The 16,654-nt window shown below is 44.4% G+C and overlaps 1 protein-coding gene across 1 annotated transcript; it reads right to left on the bottom strand.

Annotated features, from left to right (window-relative positions):
- Window positions 1-350: 350 nt before the first annotated feature.
- On the bottom strand, window positions 351-15,892 carry LOC103736928 (collagen alpha-6(IV) chain-like; the record flags this gene model as incomplete). Its single annotated transcript, XM_008836544.1, has 12 exons — window positions 351-703; window positions 1,766-1,957; window positions 3,630-3,746; window positions 4,432-4,610; window positions 6,978-7,068; window positions 7,223-7,384; window positions 7,702-7,815; window positions 11,177-11,302; window positions 11,575-11,646; window positions 14,572-14,693; window positions 15,147-15,325; window positions 15,830-15,892. Coding segments are annotated over 12 exons (1,770 nt in total), but the record flags the coding sequence as incomplete, so codon positions are not given.
- Between the last annotated feature and the right edge of the window lie 762 nt (window positions 15,893-16,654).

Raw genomic sequence — 16,654 nt, 5'->3', positions numbered from 1 at the left:
CAGAGGCCAGATAGGTTGGGGAGGGTAGCTGGAATAGTAGAGGATGCTTTGCTCAACCTGACCAGCATAGGTATGTGCTGGCCTCTGAGGACAGCTTTCCCCTCAGTATCCCCTCAGTTCATTGTATACTGCATCCTTCCTTTGGTAGTGACAAAACTGAAGCCGACATAGAGCAGGGCCTTGGCTTAAATCGTATATTTTCTAAGCCCAGAACAGTGGATACTATCCTTCCCCTACACCATAACTAACTTTCATTTGTGTCTTTAGCCAAGCTTAATTTAAGCATGCTTCTTCCCTTTAAACTCTGTTTTCTACCTAGGAACCTAGGAACCAGTGGGAGGGCCCTCCCCCTAGCTCTTCTCTCCTACCCCCTGATTCAGTTTTGCCACTGAGGGAGGAGTGCTGCAGGGCCTCACCATGAGGAAGGAGTACCCAATCCAGAGGCTGCGCCAGCCCAGAGGGCACAGGGGAGTGGTGACGTCCTGGCTGTGCACAGCAATGGCTTGTGAGGGTGCTTCACATACAGAGCAGCGGCTGATGTAGTGGGGAATCTGGGTCTGGCCCACAGGCATCATGGCAATGGGGGCAGTAGTGGAGAGCCAGTAGGATTTATCATTGCGTCTGGCATAGTGGCAGACTTCATTGATATTGCAATAGATGAAGGGCATGGTGCTGAAGCGGGGTAGGCAGGAGACAGCAAATCCTAGGATGAGAAGATGGGCAAGGACAGGTAATGGATGACTAAGAGGCAGAGCCACCAGCCTGGACTGGCTGATGGTGTGGATTTCTATCCAAGTTCTTGCCCAGAGAAGGATAGGTCCATCCTCACAGTACTGTGACTCTGCTACATTCTGAAGTCTGTGGATCAAATCCTATCATAAATGTACCAAGGGAGTTAAAGAATGATGGGAATTTTTAAATTATATATATATGTATTTTACATTTTTTAGAAGCATTTCATTACCGCTTTAATATACTCAATAACAGTTTCCAGAGCAAAGATACATCTCTTTCAAAAGTGGCTATAAAATTTTTAGGTTCACTGTTGAATTAATACAGTTATACAATATTGAACTCAGTATAAACCCTGTAAGACATAAAATTGAATGAGTTTTTAACTTTTAAAAAAGATCTCCAGTTCATTTAAAAATATACTGTTTCTTACAGAAAGGCTCATTGTTTTTGCTAATAACACTGAGATGTTGGTACATGCATCTCTATTCTGTATGTATCTGATTATTACTAGTCATAATCCATTGCACTCAGATCCTTAGCACCTGTTTATGTCTATTTCGATAAAGTGAATAATCACTCCCTAATTAATCTGCTTTGTAAAAGCAGCATTTAATAGGCAGAATCCACATTTAAGAGTTAGTATGCTTCCAGCTAATGCAATTAATCCTTGGGTAATCATCACTGCCCTGCAGGTCATGTTATTATTGTTATTACTAATCACTAATTCTTAATAGAGGCTTAAGTGTATTTTACATTGGGTGACTCACGAAATTCTTACGCTACCTGTGTGATAGGTACTAGAAATAGCTTTGTTTCATTAAGAGGAAGTGGAAGCATGGAGAGATTCAATAATTCACCCAGGCTGATGGCTATAAAGTGGTAGGTCCAGTATTTGAATCAATAGCTATTTGACTCCAGTGCTTAAAATCCACTTCAACCATGGGTCTAAATGGCTAGGAGAAGAAAAGAGGTCAGTTCTCAGTCCTGTAGGGACAGGTAGCAAAGGCAGGCCGTCAGAGACTGTACTTACCCAGGTCCTGGTTATGGGCTTTCTCCTGTCCCTCCATGAACAGCAAGCTGTAACCCACCCACAGCCGGCTCATCCCGATGGGGCACAGGGGCACCTGTTCTGACTGACTGTGCTTCACCAGTGTGTAGCCCACTCTCACACTGTGCCCAGGCACTCCAGGCCTCCTAAAGGGGCCCTGCTGCCCTGGAGCTCCTGAGGAGAGAACATAAAAGTGAGTGTGGTACAGCTGATGGTGTCGTCAGCCATTCACTTGGTGTTAAACATTGTACAAGGCACATCACATATATGAGTTAAGTCACTGGATCCTGATGCCCTGGGAGATTGGCACTATTATTAGCCTATGCTGGAGAGGAAGAGGAGACTGAGGATCTGAGTTGCCCCAGCTAGAAGGTGGTAGAGCTAGAACTCCAACTCACACATGCTCAGCTACATAATTTCCATTTTTTTATTTAAAAAAATTTATTATTTTTATTTTTGTGTTTATGAATGTATTTCCTGCATGTGTGTAAGTGCACTGGTGTTGTGCAATTCCTGTGGAGATCAGAAGAGTGCATCAGATTGCCCTGGAACTGGAGTTACAGACAGTTGTAAGCTACCATATAGGTGTTGGGAACTGAACCCAGGTCCTCTGCAAGAGCAACAGTACTCTTAACCACTTAGTCATCTTTCCAGCCCCCACATAATTCCTGTTTTAAAGAGTATGTTATCTGGGGCTGGAGAGATGGTTCATCACTTAAGAGCTCTTGCAGTTCTTGCAGAGGACCTGGGTTCATTTCCCAGCACCATGTGGCAGCTAACAGTCAACTGTAACTCCAGTTCCACGGTATCTGATGCCCTCTTCTGGCCTCCACAAGCATGGCACACATGCTTCCACACATGCAGGCAAAACACTCATATAGATAAAATTAAAATAAATTAATTAAAAATAGTATATTGGGACTGGAGAGATGGCTCAGAGGTTAAGAACACTGACTGTTGTTGCAGAAGACCCAGATTCGAATCCCAGCACCCACATGGCAGCTAACAACTGTTCCGTAACTCCAGTTCCAGGGGATCTGACAGCCTCTTCTGTCTTCTGCGTGCATTGCATGACATGGGTGCACTTACCTGCATGCAGGCAATACCCGCATACACATAAAAATAATAAATAAAATATTTTAAAAATAGTATATCATCCATTGTTCCTCTCCAGTCATCTGTCCTTCAGTTCTATGAGTGGAGATTACTGGGTGGAGTGGAATTTTTCTTGGACCTGGCCATGAAGACTCTCACAGGACATAATTAAGTAGCTGCTGAATCAGAGGCATTATACATAGTGTTAGGATTAGCAGGGTAAAGCTTAACCCTCCTCTCCTTCACATGGTAGATATGACCATTGGAGTACATTCCACTACTGAGCCTCAAAAGTGTTTTCTAGTACAAGTGGTTTGCTTTCCTTGCTGTAAAACGGAAGATAAGCAGTGGAGGAATGGGCAGATACACCACATCTCCAACATTAGAGCTTAGGCTCTATCCCCTCTATCCATGTCAGAGTAGGACAGGCAGCTGGGAAAAGCAGAGCCAAGGGGACCATGAGTTGGAGGCCAGAGTTGGATGCATATTGAGTTAGAGGGTGGTCTGGATGACATAGTGAGTTGTCATAGCTAAACAGAGATATGCAGCAAGACTGTCTAAAAAACAAAACAAAAATGGGAAGAGAACCCAGAGAAGGATTCAGACGAGTCTATTGCCTTCTAGAATGTAGAACTTCCCTTCATAGGCTGTGGGGTGTGTGGAATAGAAAGAGGGAGAGCCCAGCCTTTGAGCCGCCTCATAGTGGCAAATTCACGAGGTTCATTAAGTATGCAAGTTTTATTCTCCAGACCTTCAAATCCTGGTGGGCCTTGTAGTTTGGGGAGACCAGGATCACCAAGGGTACCAGGTGGGCCTGGAAGCCCACTGGGGCCATCCTTTCCAGGGATGCCAGGTAGACCTTTGGAGCCTGCAGAAGAAAAAAACCCACAGGGTGAGGGGTTCAACATGCAGATTCCAGTCTCCTTCCTTGGACTCACCAAGAGAAGGTGCACTGGTTGGCACCTCGGTATGCACAATGCATACGGAACTAAGGCTTGCCTGGGCTGTGTCTTAGTTTGTGGGGACATCTCTGCCCTGGTGTGGTTCTCTTCACTTAGCCTTTCTGAGCCCTTTCACATCTGCTTTGCCTTTTCCCTTTCTCTCATTCTCCAAGCAATGCTGGGATGGAGCACCACTGTAAGGGGAACATGTAGTCCTAGGGAAGCTAGTGAGTTTCCCTTGTTGGGGTAAAGCTAGGATTCAGAAGCCAGATTTCCTGTCCTCTTTCCTATGCCTTCTCCACTGTCTTGTGTTCTCCCTTTATCCATCACCACATCCTGTCTATGTCTGAGCAGCACTTGCAGCACTTGAGAGGGCAAGCTGTCTGGAGAAGAGACTCACATGTTCTCTGAAGCCAAGTAAAACCACTGCTCCATTGGCCTTCTGGCCTTTCCCTGCCCTGGCAAGGAGTTTGGGAGCTTTGTGAAGGAATAGAGAAAAAAGTCCTTGAAGTCACGCTCTTGGAACTCTGGTTCCAAGCCAATTGCTTCAGCCTCTCAACCAAGACCTTTCAGCTTCCTAAAGGAGTCTCATTTCTCAGGTGTCATTCTTACCTTGCAGACACACAGGGCCTTGAATCCCAGGCTCCCCTGTGAGACCAGGGATGCCATCGATGTCTGGCAGGCCCAAGGGTCCAGGATGAACCTGGACAGCTTCAGCAACTGGTGTATGTCCAGGAGTACCCTGGGGGCCAGGAAAGCCTGGGGGCAGGTGAGGAAATGGCACAATCAGGCTGAAGCAAAGGAAAAGCACTGGTGGCCTTCTGGTTTGTCTAGCAATCACCATCGGTCTGCCCTGCTTGTGTTTACAGTTCCCACTTGATGCCTCGAGGACAGTTCACACCACCGTTGACACAGGGCCCTCTTTCCCCATCTACCACCCAGTGGCTTGGCAGGTCTTTGAGGGTAAGGCAATGAACAGATCATAGTCATCCTGGCTTTCCATATCCCAGGATGGAGCCTGATAGGTGGTAGGCAATTAGAAATTGCTGCAAGTATAGCAGGCTGGGACCTGACTCAAGCAGGAGTAGTTTACTTACATGCTGATCAGAACACAAGCCCAAGGATGCTGCAGAGAGGTAGTTAATCCCAGAGATGCAGTTGGCATCCCAGACTAAGAGCCCCATTCAAATCAGCCACCTTATAAATAGACTAAATTGCTTACTAATTCATTGAACACAAATGCTTACTATATGCCAGGGTCCTGGGAGATGTGAGACTAAAATAGTGATGGACCTTTATGGAGATTATGGCCCAGAGATGAAGAGGAACAATGAATAATTTGACAATTATTATGAACCTTTGTGCAAGTTTTGAGAAAGGCTGTGAAAGAAACAAGTAGTGGAATGACAGTGCAGGGAGCACAGACTGGTATGGGTGGAGGAGTCTCCTTGAGAGAGCAGTCAGTGGCTTTTCATATCCAGTGACAGTTAAGTTGAAACCATTTATACATCAGAAGTATCAGAAGGAGCAGCCACTCAGAGTTGAGGGGCAAGAACAGTTCAGGAAGCGTATATGCTACTGATGGGAATGTAGACTCTAGTAGACACTATGAAGATCGATAAAGTCCTCAAAAGACTAGAAATAGAAATGCCATGTAATTTAGCTATAGCACTTCTGGGAATATACCCAAAAGAATCCAAGTCTACCACAGAGCTGCCTGCACGTCCATGTTTACAGCTGTAGTACTGACAATAGCCAAGATATGGAATGAGCCTAGATACCCAGCAACGCATGAATAAAGAAAATATGGCGCATATACACAATGGAATTTTCTTCACTCATAAAGAACAGTGAAATTATGTCATGTGAAGGAAAATTGATAGAATTGGAGAATATCATGTTCTGTGAGTTACATACATACATACATAATACATACATACATGCATATTGTGGTCGCTCTCCCGCTCGGCCCTCCGCTTGCCTGGCACTGTGTCTGACCGCTGCCGCTTCTGTCTAGTCCTGGACCCCAGGGCTGGTGAGGAGGCTGTGTCAGCGGAGCCACATTCAGACACAGGAGACCAGGTTCAGTGACACAGATCTGGTTTATTGCAGAAAAGCACAAGCTTATATAGGGGTAGCGGTCCAATGATAGCACAATGAGTAGGATACCTTATTAGCATAACAGGCTTAGCGTCTTATCACAGTATAGTGGGCCAGATGCCTTATTAGCATAGTAGGTTTCAGTTAAGTCACGTGACCCAGGCTGTTGATACTCAACCGTTTATCTGGAAGTGATAGTTTTAGAATTTAGAGGGTGGAGAGTGGGAAGTGGTGAGCTCTAGGTATCAGTCTCATGATTTTCCTGTTGGAGCATTTGTCACAAGGCATTCCTTGTGGCTCCAAAGGCCGGGCTGTTGCCTCAGGCTGCTGTAAGGTGCTCATAAGGACTTCTACTCTAGGCTCAAGCTTGTCTCCCACAACATATGGCATGAAAGTAGAAGGACACTGGCAGGAGAGAGAAGAAAGGGCAAGAGGATAAGGACAAGAGGCCGATGAGCAGCAGAGGGACAGGGCTGGCATGAGGGTGAAGAGAGTGGTGTCTCACAGGGTTTTGTGGGCCATAGTTCATTTCTATGCCATGGACTGAATGATTTGTTTTTATTGGTCACTCTCTGTGGAAAAATGATTGTTGTGGGAGGAGGAAGGATGCTGCATGAGAAATGCTGCTGGCTAGGACCTTGGCATAGCAATGGAGGACATGCCAAGTGAACAGATGCAAGGCGTAGTCGGGATAAGCCTTCGGGTTGCCGGTGCACTAGATGCCTAAGTAGGAATTTTGCTGAAGGGTGAAGAAGTTGCTTTTCTGGACTGAGCCAGTGAGGGTAATGGTCTGAGTGCAAACCCAGTGGCTACCAATGCAGAAGTAATACAGAGAGTGCTAACTGGCAGGATCCACTGTAGCAAAGCTGGGGGACCTTCAGTCCTGGAAGCAGATGGAGGTAGAGGTATCTCCAAAGTGGAGAAACTACCTCCTGGGGTGGGAGGTGTGGTGTTCCAGTTGCTATCTTGGTGACTTCTAAAAGAAAATTACCTTACCCATCCTCTCCTCAGGGCAGGCTCAGCCCAGAGCTAGCTGTCAACTCACCTCTTGGTCCCACCTTCCCTTCCCTTTCATTCCAGGAAATCCTGGGTCTCCTGGTGGCCCAAACTTGCCTGGAGTCCCCATGAAGCCAGCCTCTCCTCTCATGCCTAGCAAATCCAAAGGAAATCAAGTCAGGTGTTGCTGTGGTGGTGGGAGAGGGAGACTAGGCAGGAAGAGCGTTATCCACTGGCTCCCTTCCAAGGCTGCACAAGGCTGTGCAGTGGGGATGGATGCACACAGCACCCAGCGGAACAGACTTACCTTTCTGCTCTAGATCTCCAGGGAGGCCAGAGAAACCTGGAAATCCTTGGTTTCCCTTGGACCCTTGAAGGCCTGCAATTCCAGGGAAGCCAGGGTCTCCAGGGTCGCCTTGATCCGAGGATGGCCTGGGGGGACCTGGAGGCCCAGGGTTGCCTGGGCGGCCTAAGGATAAGATTGGAAGAGGATAAAGGGCAGGGGAGTAGGAAATAGCTACTGCTGAAGGCCTAGCGATTTGGGGAGCTGAAGTCCACTCCTAGTACAGGGGTTTTGTTGCTATCTGTCCCAGTGCTCTGATTTCTCAAATACTTCCTGGGAAATGCAGCCAGTTGTAGTCCCCTACATCCTGAGGAAAGGGTAGAAATTGACATCAAGCAGGCCCATGCATGTCCAGTAACAGGGATGAGGGCTGCACTATATACAGCACCTCCTTAATCATCAAAGTAAGGTGACCATTTCTATTTGGGGCTTCTTGTTTTTACCTCGTTCTCCATCTAGGCCTGGCCGCCCGGAGTCACCAGGCTGTCCTATGACTGAGGGCAAGGAGATGCCTGGGGCTCCGGGGGGACCGGCAGGGCCTTGAAGGCCTCGGAAACCTGCAAAGAATAAAAAAAAAAATGGAGCTTGGTGGGCTTCCCATGCCTGATGCACTCAAGAAATGGGAAACATTAGGTAGTAGCAAGACCAGAGTACACCAGCAGAGGGCTCTTCTCCCCTCATCCTATGTCCCAACCAGCAGAAAACAGTCAGATGAGAAGGGCTCAGACTCCTTTCCAGCTGGAGCTTCATTTTATTGGAACAGAGCTTTGGAAATTTCTAGCTTCCTAGTTTTACTGGTGATGGAAATATTTTAGGCATTTTTCTTCCAAATCAGAAATAAAAGAAGGCATGGCTGAGCAGCTGGAATTTAAGTTCCCCAAGTGTTCTTAAACCTACAAGCCCATCAAACAATCTTTCTTTCCTAACTCAGCCAGTTGTCTGATGCTGCACAAAGATTATGGATAGAGGTATGTCTCAGGCAGGGCCATTCAGAATGGATAAAGCAAGAGTTCTGTGACTCCCTCCCCAGTGTCTCCTAGGTTTCCATGCTATCGTCTTGAATTTCTAGGCAAACTGGAAAACAATCTTTTATAGGCGATTCATAACATTAATTGAATGACTATTGAATACATCTCTCTGTACTAAATACCTGCCCCTATTGGCGAAAGGGAAAAGCTGTGTATTAGAGTAGATACAGAATACTTGTTTGCTTGGGTTTTCAAGTGTTTTACATATTTTCAGGTACAAAGTGAGGAAATTAAAAAAACAAAGGATTAAATCAATGACGACAGAAGTATTTGGGCCCCCAAGCTCCTACATGAATGGCTGACTTAGCTTTCCATGAAATGAAAAACATCAAGTAGTTGTAGCCCCAGGATTCCAATGGGAAGCTGTGGAGGGAACTCCACAACAAGGGAAGGAAATTCAATGGGAGCCAGCCCTGAAGCAGGAGCTCAGGGATCCCTGGCCTTGTAAGCAAGGCCTCTTTATAGTGGCTAATCAGATAATTCCCCAGTGGGGGTCTTAGTCTGTGAGCTTATGGCCTGTATTTTTTTTTTCACCTAGGCAGCTTCTGTGAAGACCTCAGAAACACAGAAGGACAAAAGAGATAAAAAGGTTCAAGGCTGACCTTGAACTCAGAGCTCCATCTGCCTCTGTGCTGGATAGCTTTGGTGTCAACTTGACACACCTGGGTAGAGGGAGCCTCAAGTGGGGAATTGTCTCCATTGGACTGGCCTGTGGCCATGTCTGTGGGACTTTTTCTTGATTGTTGAGTGATGTGGGAGGGCCCAGCCCACTGTAGGTGGTGCCATCCCTGGGCAGGTGGGCCTGTGTTGCATAAGAAAGCAGGCTGAGCAGGGGGCCAGAAGAGCAAGCCTGTAAGCAGTGTTCCTCCATGGCCTGTGCTCCAGCTCCTGCTTCCAGGTTCCTGCCCTGAGTTCCTACCTTGGGCTCCCTGATGAACTGCAACCTGGGAGATGTAAACTGAATAAACCCTTTCCTCCCCAAGTTGGTATTGGTCAGAGTGTTTTGTCACAGCAATGAAGAACGAACTAGAACAGCCTCTACGGAGAGTGCTGGAATTAAAGGTGTGTGCCACCACACCCCACCCCCTCATATTTTTTTTCAATTTAAAATGCTGTAAATGGGCAGATGCTAGTGCAGAATGCCCATTTTCTAACTCATTTCAATGCCAAAGCCTTAAAAATTTAAATACACAAATGTAGGATCTAAAGATTTAATGCAAACATGAAAACAAGAGTATAATTGGAAATTATTTAACTAAAGGTATTGTAAGCACAGGGAATGCTATAGGAAGTTTTCTTAGGTTTAAATTTGTTTTCCACTGTCTTCCATTAGCAAATCACAGGCAGTTTCCTCTGGGGAATATGATGCATGTTATATTCTTTTTAAACAATTTTTTTCAATAAAGAATAATCCAGATATGATGAATACATCTGTATTGCACTGCCCCACTAAAGAAAAATGAAGATGGCATTTCCTCGGGAATTTCATGTGTGGTCTTCATAGATTCTCTCTCTTCCTTCCCTCTCAGTGACAACCAATCCCGAATCTGTGTTCAGATTTCCTTTTCATTACAGTCTGGCTGTTTGTGCTTGTCTTGAGCATTTATTGATGGACTCATACCAAATGCATTCCTTTCTGACATACTTTCCCCCCTGTAATTATCTTTCTGTACTATATTCATCTTAATATGTGTTGTTTAATGCATTTGTAATAGTGATTTTATATCCTCAGTTAAAGTAAGTGAATAATTTGATAACCAGATATTCACAGTCAAGGTTTACAAACAGAAAAGGAAATACCCTGTGATTCCTTCCCATCCCCTCTCCTCTATGTCCTGGGAAAGAAACCACAGTTGCTCTGCAGGCCCAGATCCTGCTTGGAGCACTTCCTCTGGAGAAGCTTCTGGCTTCCACCAAAGAACGAGTTTGTCCAGACCAATGCAAAGAGGAAACACGGAAACAGCAGAAACAGTAATTCCAAATGCAGCAGGAAATGTGTGAATACAGTTCCTAGGAAACATATGTACATTACATAAACATAGTGTGCTGAGATTCAAGGCCCAGAAGATACTGCAAATATTACTTCCCCAAGTAACATATAAGAGCATAATGGCCAGTTGTTTGTAGCATCTGCTGGGCACTGAGATAAGTGCCTTTACTCACATTGCCTCACTGTTCAGTGACTCCTCGGAAAATCAATGTGGTGGTTCTTTTGTTATATTCATGTTACAGAGAAGGAAAACTAAGGGTTCAGATAGCTAATGAGAGAGAGGAGGAACTGAAATTTGAACCCAGAGGCTATACTGCATTCACTTTCTGGTTTACAGTGAGTGGGGGCCATATGGGTCTTCAGAACATTCCTAAGCAAAGCTGAAGAATGATTCCTTTTTGAGAAGTTTCAGAAGGGGACTCTCATTAAGACTTCAGGCAAGGTGGGGAGCTGAATTAAGGGTGGCATCTGCTTTCTATCAATACAGCCAATCCTGATGGCGTGCAGGCTGTGGGCCTGACCTCAGGAGACCCTTTCACTTATTCTCTTAGTCTTGGGATTCTTCTGCCAGCTGGTTCCTCTCACCCACACTGGACACTAAGAAATTCCAGCCAATCTCTCACTAAAAGGATAAGCTCTGTTCTTTAGAAGCATTCATCGTGACTGTGGACTACTGTGCAGAAGAGACCTGGAGTTTAAACCAGCCAAGGAAAACTGGAGGCTAGAGGGAACTTGGTGAAGTGCTCTCAACACCTTTTACTAAGAATCTATAGGCATAATCATCCTTTCTAGCAGTCATTGTTACAAGTTCTGAGACTGTCAAAGATGTGAAGACACATAATTCGGCACTGTGAACCATGTGGCCCCAAAGAACCGCAAACCTAACTTAAGCTTTCTTACCTCGGTCATCTTTTTGCCCCCTTGAACCTGGTTTCCCTGGATCTCCGATGACAATTCTTGGTGTTCCCTTTTTCCCTTTAGGACCAGGCAAGCCAGCAGGTCCAGGCACACCAGTGACACTGGCTCCTAGGAGAGAAGCACAGGAAGGGACAGAGCTCAGAGAAAGACAGGACCTCCTGCCTAACTGACTTCCCTATGGCCTGGAAGAAGAGTTCATTCAGGCAGAACAAAACCTAGCCTCTTTCCTCCTTGTATCAGGAAACCTCTAATTGAAGTCTGGTGAAAGATCTTTGAGTCTCAGGATATGGGTATACCACAGTTGAGAATACATAGCTAGCCTCTGCCTGGTTTCTGGAATAGCTGATGTACTTTACCTTGACCTTGAGGGCTTTTCTTACCTGGAGTGCCATGGGTACCCTTGGTGCCTGGAAGTCCACTTAGTCCATGTAAACCAGGAGGTCCAGAGAATCCTAAGGAGAAAGAATATAAGAAATAGCTCCAGCAGCTCTCAATTATGAGGACGCAGTCAGAAATAGATGTCTATCTACAAAGGCATTTGCAAGGTCCTCATTTGGGAGTTTTTATCATTACTACTGAGGGATTACTTAATGCCTGAAGGAAGAATATCCAATTCCTAACCTACATGCTGTATCTTAGATGCTCATGACTCTCATCAAAGACCACTGCAGGTTCAAGAGTGAGATGGCAGTTAATTGTCTGTTAAGTTTTGTATCTGAACTATCTCCCCAAAGCCCAGATGTTGAAGGTTTATTCAGTATAGATGGTCACAGAAGTACGGCTTTTAGGAGCTATTTAGATTACAGAGACTCTGACCTCAGAAATGTATTATTTTTTGACTCATAACTTAATGGGCTATTGAGAGGTGGGGGAACTTCTAAGAAGTGTGGCATAGTTGGAGGAAGTAGATAATTGGAAACATCATTGAAGGGGATTCTTCCCCTTTTGGGACCAGGCAAGCCAGCAGATTCAGGCACACCAGTGATACTGGCTTCTTGGTCCCTGGCACTACCTTCTGTCTTTTACTGCTTCCTGATCACCATGACATGAACAGTTTTGCTCTACCACATACTCCCTACCACGATGTTCTGCCTTGCGATGGGTCCCAAAACAATGAATCCAAGTGACTGTGGTCTTAAACCTCTAAAATTGTGAGCCAAAATAAATATGTCCACTTTTTTTTGTTTTTTTGAGACAGGGTCTCCCTGCAGCCCCAGCTGGCCTGGAACTCACTATGTAAATCAGTCTGGCCTCAATCTCACAGAGATCATCTGCCCTCTGCCTCCCGAGTGCTGGGATTAAAGTCATGTACCACCACGCCCGGCTCTGACTTGTTTTTTAAAAAAACTTATTTATTTCAATTTTATGTTTGTGTGTGTGTAAGTGAACCTGTGTCATGCAATGACTACAGAGGCCAAAAGAAGGTATCAGATCTCCTGGAACTGGAGATACACAGTTGTTAGCCACCACATACATGCTAGGAACTAAACCCAGGTCCTTTGCAAGAGCATTCAGTGCTCTTTAACCCTGAGCCATCTCTCCAGGTCCCTGACTTGCTTTTTAAGAATCTTGAATGATCAAGATTTAACCTGTGTCATCATGCTTATTACATCAGCTAAAAATAGGTTCTAAAACAGAAAATTATAGGACATACTATCTTGTCATCTTTTTTTGATAATCATTCAAGGTGACAAAGTGACAAGGGAAGAAACAGGCTTAAGAAATAGAATCTTGGAACCAGGTGTGGTTGTGCATGCCTTTAAACCCTGCACTTTGGAGGTAGAGGCAGGCAGAGCTCTGTGAGACTGAAACCAGCCTGGTCTATATAACAAGTTTCAGGCCAGCTCAGGCTACAGGGAGACCTTGTCTTAAAAAAAAAATAGCATCGTGGTTATCAGGAAGGGTGCTTCTTACGTAAGTAAATTTGGGTAGTATGCTAGGCAGGTTGAAAAAGGCTAAGAAATTATCTTCCTTAGTATACAGAGAATCACTAAAGGAAGCAGACATAATTTAAGTAGCAATAGCACTTTGTGGAAATCAAAAGAAAGCTAAATGGGAGAAGGCATTTAATTTTCAGCAATGTTCATAAGTAGGATTGAATGGGTAAAGTCTACAATAATAGATGAGAAACTACTCAGGAAGTGTCATTCACTCACTTATCCATCCATCATCCATCCATCTATCTAACCAACCAACAATTTATCTTTTCCAAAAGCATATAGGTATTTGATAGGCTAGTTATGAGACAATAAGAACTTATCAGAAAGAAGGTAAAGGAAAAAACATGAGGCATTTTCAAGGAAGAATAAGACAACCTTAAATTTTCAAGTGTGGTGCCACGAATGGAAACACTGATGTTATAGAACACAGTAGTTGTAATGAAGAGATAAAGAAGACTTTTATAATATAAGAGGAAATATTGCACATTATAATTCCTGAAAGTAAGTTTTCTAAAGGGGGGGGGGAGTTAAACTATCACATAAGTATTAAGGTTTCTGCACAATCTCATATTCTATCAGTTGAGAAAATGTTCTTGTCTGATGATGATATTACCATATGTGCTGGATAGCTTTAGTGTCAATTGACACACCTGGGTTGAGGGAGCCTCAATTGGGGAATTTCCTCTATTGGACTGGCCTGTAGCCATGTCTGAGGGACATCTTCTTGATGAGTGATGTGGGAGGGCCCAGCCCACTGTGGGTGGTGCCACCCATGGGCAGGTGGGCCTGTGTTGCATAAGAAAGCAGGCTGAGCAGGGGCCAGGGGAGCAAGCCAGTAAGCAGTGTTCCTCCATGGCCTGTGCTCCAGCTCCTGCTTCCAGGTTCCTGCCCTGATGAACTGCAACCTGGGAGTTGTGAGCTGAATAAACCCTTTCCTCCCCAAGTTGGTATTAGCCAGAGTATTTTGTCACAGCAATGAAGAAACAAACTAAGACACCATACAATTTAGAGGACAATTTGTCTAATCTCTCACTAAGAATGTTTCTGACATTTGCAACAAATGGTCATCCATTCTCTCCTTGAACTTTTCCAGGAATTATGAGCTTATAATCTCCTTAGACAGCTCTGTGACATTTTCAGATTTCTCTGTTAGGAGGGTCCTAATCAAGTAGAGATGAAATATATATTGTTCTACCTTCTAAATTTACCATAGTACACTATAATCTTTTTCCCACTTGAAAACCCTTTAAGAAGGTAGAATGTGATGATTATGACCAACCAAGTCTCTTTTTATGACTCATTTCATGCATATGAGTCATGGTCACTCTACAGAGTTGGTTTTCCAAGTCAAAAGCCACCTGATTGCATGACTCACCTTGGGCTCCACGGAGGCCTTGTTGCCCTGGCAACCCATCTACTCCTTTATCTCCAGGAAACCCATGCGGCCCAGGAAGTCCTGGCAGCCCAGTTCCTGGGGGACCAGTTGGACTATCAGGACCCTTTTTACCAGGAAGTCCTCATGACCCCTTTTCACCTGGGAATCCAGGTCCACTATCTCCCTAGAGGACAAAGAAAAAGAGAATGAAAGTTTATTTTAGAGATTTACCTGGAGAGGCTTCCATCCATTTGAAAGGGTTAGTCAGTGTGAATAATGTTCTATGTTTTATGAAAACTCTCCATCACCCTAGTTTGTTGAGTAGCTTTTGAATTTCATTGGTGTGAATGAACCTTCCCAACTCTGGATGATCTGACTTTGTAAATGGTTCTAATTAGGGGTAGGGAGAAGGCAGGGAATGAGCATGACACCAACAATCCTTGAAGTCACAGAAAACAGCTTGATTACTTGATTCATAGGGAAGCTAATCCATTTGTAAGTGATATGGTTAACTGTCACCTATACTTATCAAATGAGATAGTAAATATTCTGAGAGAAAGATTCTCATTTTACACAAAAATAAAAGCATGGATTCAACGTGCAGGGGGCAGCTGGACTCTTGGAATGATCAGGTTACCTGAAGGCCTGGCAGACCTGGTAAACCTGGTATTCCATCCTTGCCTGCGGCTCCTGCCATAACTGTGGACAAATGGGGACAAGGATCACCTTTGTCTCCTGACATTTTTGATCCTCGACTGATAGTTGGTTCACCTTTCTTTCCTTTGGGGCCTGTATGACCTGGAGGTCCAAATAACCCTTGACAAAAAACAAAATGGTAATCAGGGATGAAGATTATAGAATTCTCATGCTTAGCACAGGTTCTTGGGCACTTGATTATGTTGTTATCTTGATTAATTACTGCCTATTTTCTGTATCTTTTCTAAATTTTGAAATCTTTGAAGATTGAATTTCATCTTAATTTCTATTTAACCTTCTGAGCCCAGTACAACCCATCTAGTGTGGAAGGGAGGGAGAGGAACACAAGTAGGTTAAAGCAGAAAGAGACCGTAGAGACGATCCAATCAGACTTCTTCATGTGACAAATCAGATTCTGTTTTATGCCTATCTTTTTTCATGTGTCTTAGGAAAGTGAGCAATGGAGAATAAAGAGCATATGAAAACATCTATTGCTCCTTCGGGGTCAAAGATAGGTCAGACTTACTGGAGTCCCTGCTGGGCCAGGTACACCTAAAGAGCCTGGATCTCCTCTGGTCCCTTTAATGTCTGGGAGGCTGATGAGATCTTATATCCCAAGCAGACCTGGTTCCCCAGGTGGTCCAGTGTTGGGGACACCAACTTCACATGCACAAGAACCAGAGTGCCCTGAGGGAAAACAGACAACATCAAATGAAGTAGGTTCTGTTTCTAAAAGGGAAGACCCAAGAGTGGTTATCTGTGACTCGATAAACTTTCCTTTCAGGGAATCAAATGGCCTATGAAGACTAAACAGATTAGGCTCACTGTCCATCAGAATGCATCTGTGCTAGTGAGTTGGTTTTTACTAGTCTGGGATGAGGTCCAGCAATCAGTGAGTCTAATGTTTGAGAACCAACCAGTTGCTACATAAACAAATGGGAGTCTAGAATCTAAGCCCCCCCAAAGGTTCACACCACCAAAATGCTTTCCCTCTGAGTTTTGATTGTATGTATACATGAGACAAATGTCAAACAAACTGAGGATAAGTATTTCAGTGAAGTACTCTTTTTAGATAGGGTCTCATGAACTTCCAACTTGCCTTAAACTCATTATGTAGCTATGGATGCCCCTGAATTTCTGATCCTCCTGCCTCGATGGTTTGGGGCACACACACACACACACACACACACACACACACACAATCAACAAATTTTAAAAAATATATTATATTTGAGGAGGAAGCATGGAAATTTATATCATGCTAATTAGTAGAGGTGCAACCGATTACGACTAGTAATAATCAGATACATACAGATTAAATTAGAGATGCATGCACCAACATCTCAGTAGCAAAAACAATGAATCTGAGCCTTTCTGTAAGGAACAATATATTCTAAAATGAAATGGAGATCTTTTTTAAAGGTTAAAAAACTCTTCAATTTTACATCT

Source organism: Nannospalax galili, unplaced genomic scaffold (assembly GCF_000622305.1).
Source record: "Nannospalax galili isolate Female #2095 unplaced genomic scaffold, S.galili_v1.0 scaffold258, whole genome shotgun sequence".
NCBI classification, from domain to species: Eukaryota; Metazoa; Chordata; class Mammalia; order Rodentia; family Spalacidae; genus Nannospalax; species Nannospalax galili.
The sequence above is the reverse complement of the archived record's forward strand: the minus strand, read 5'-3'. Positions and strand labels throughout refer to the sequence as shown.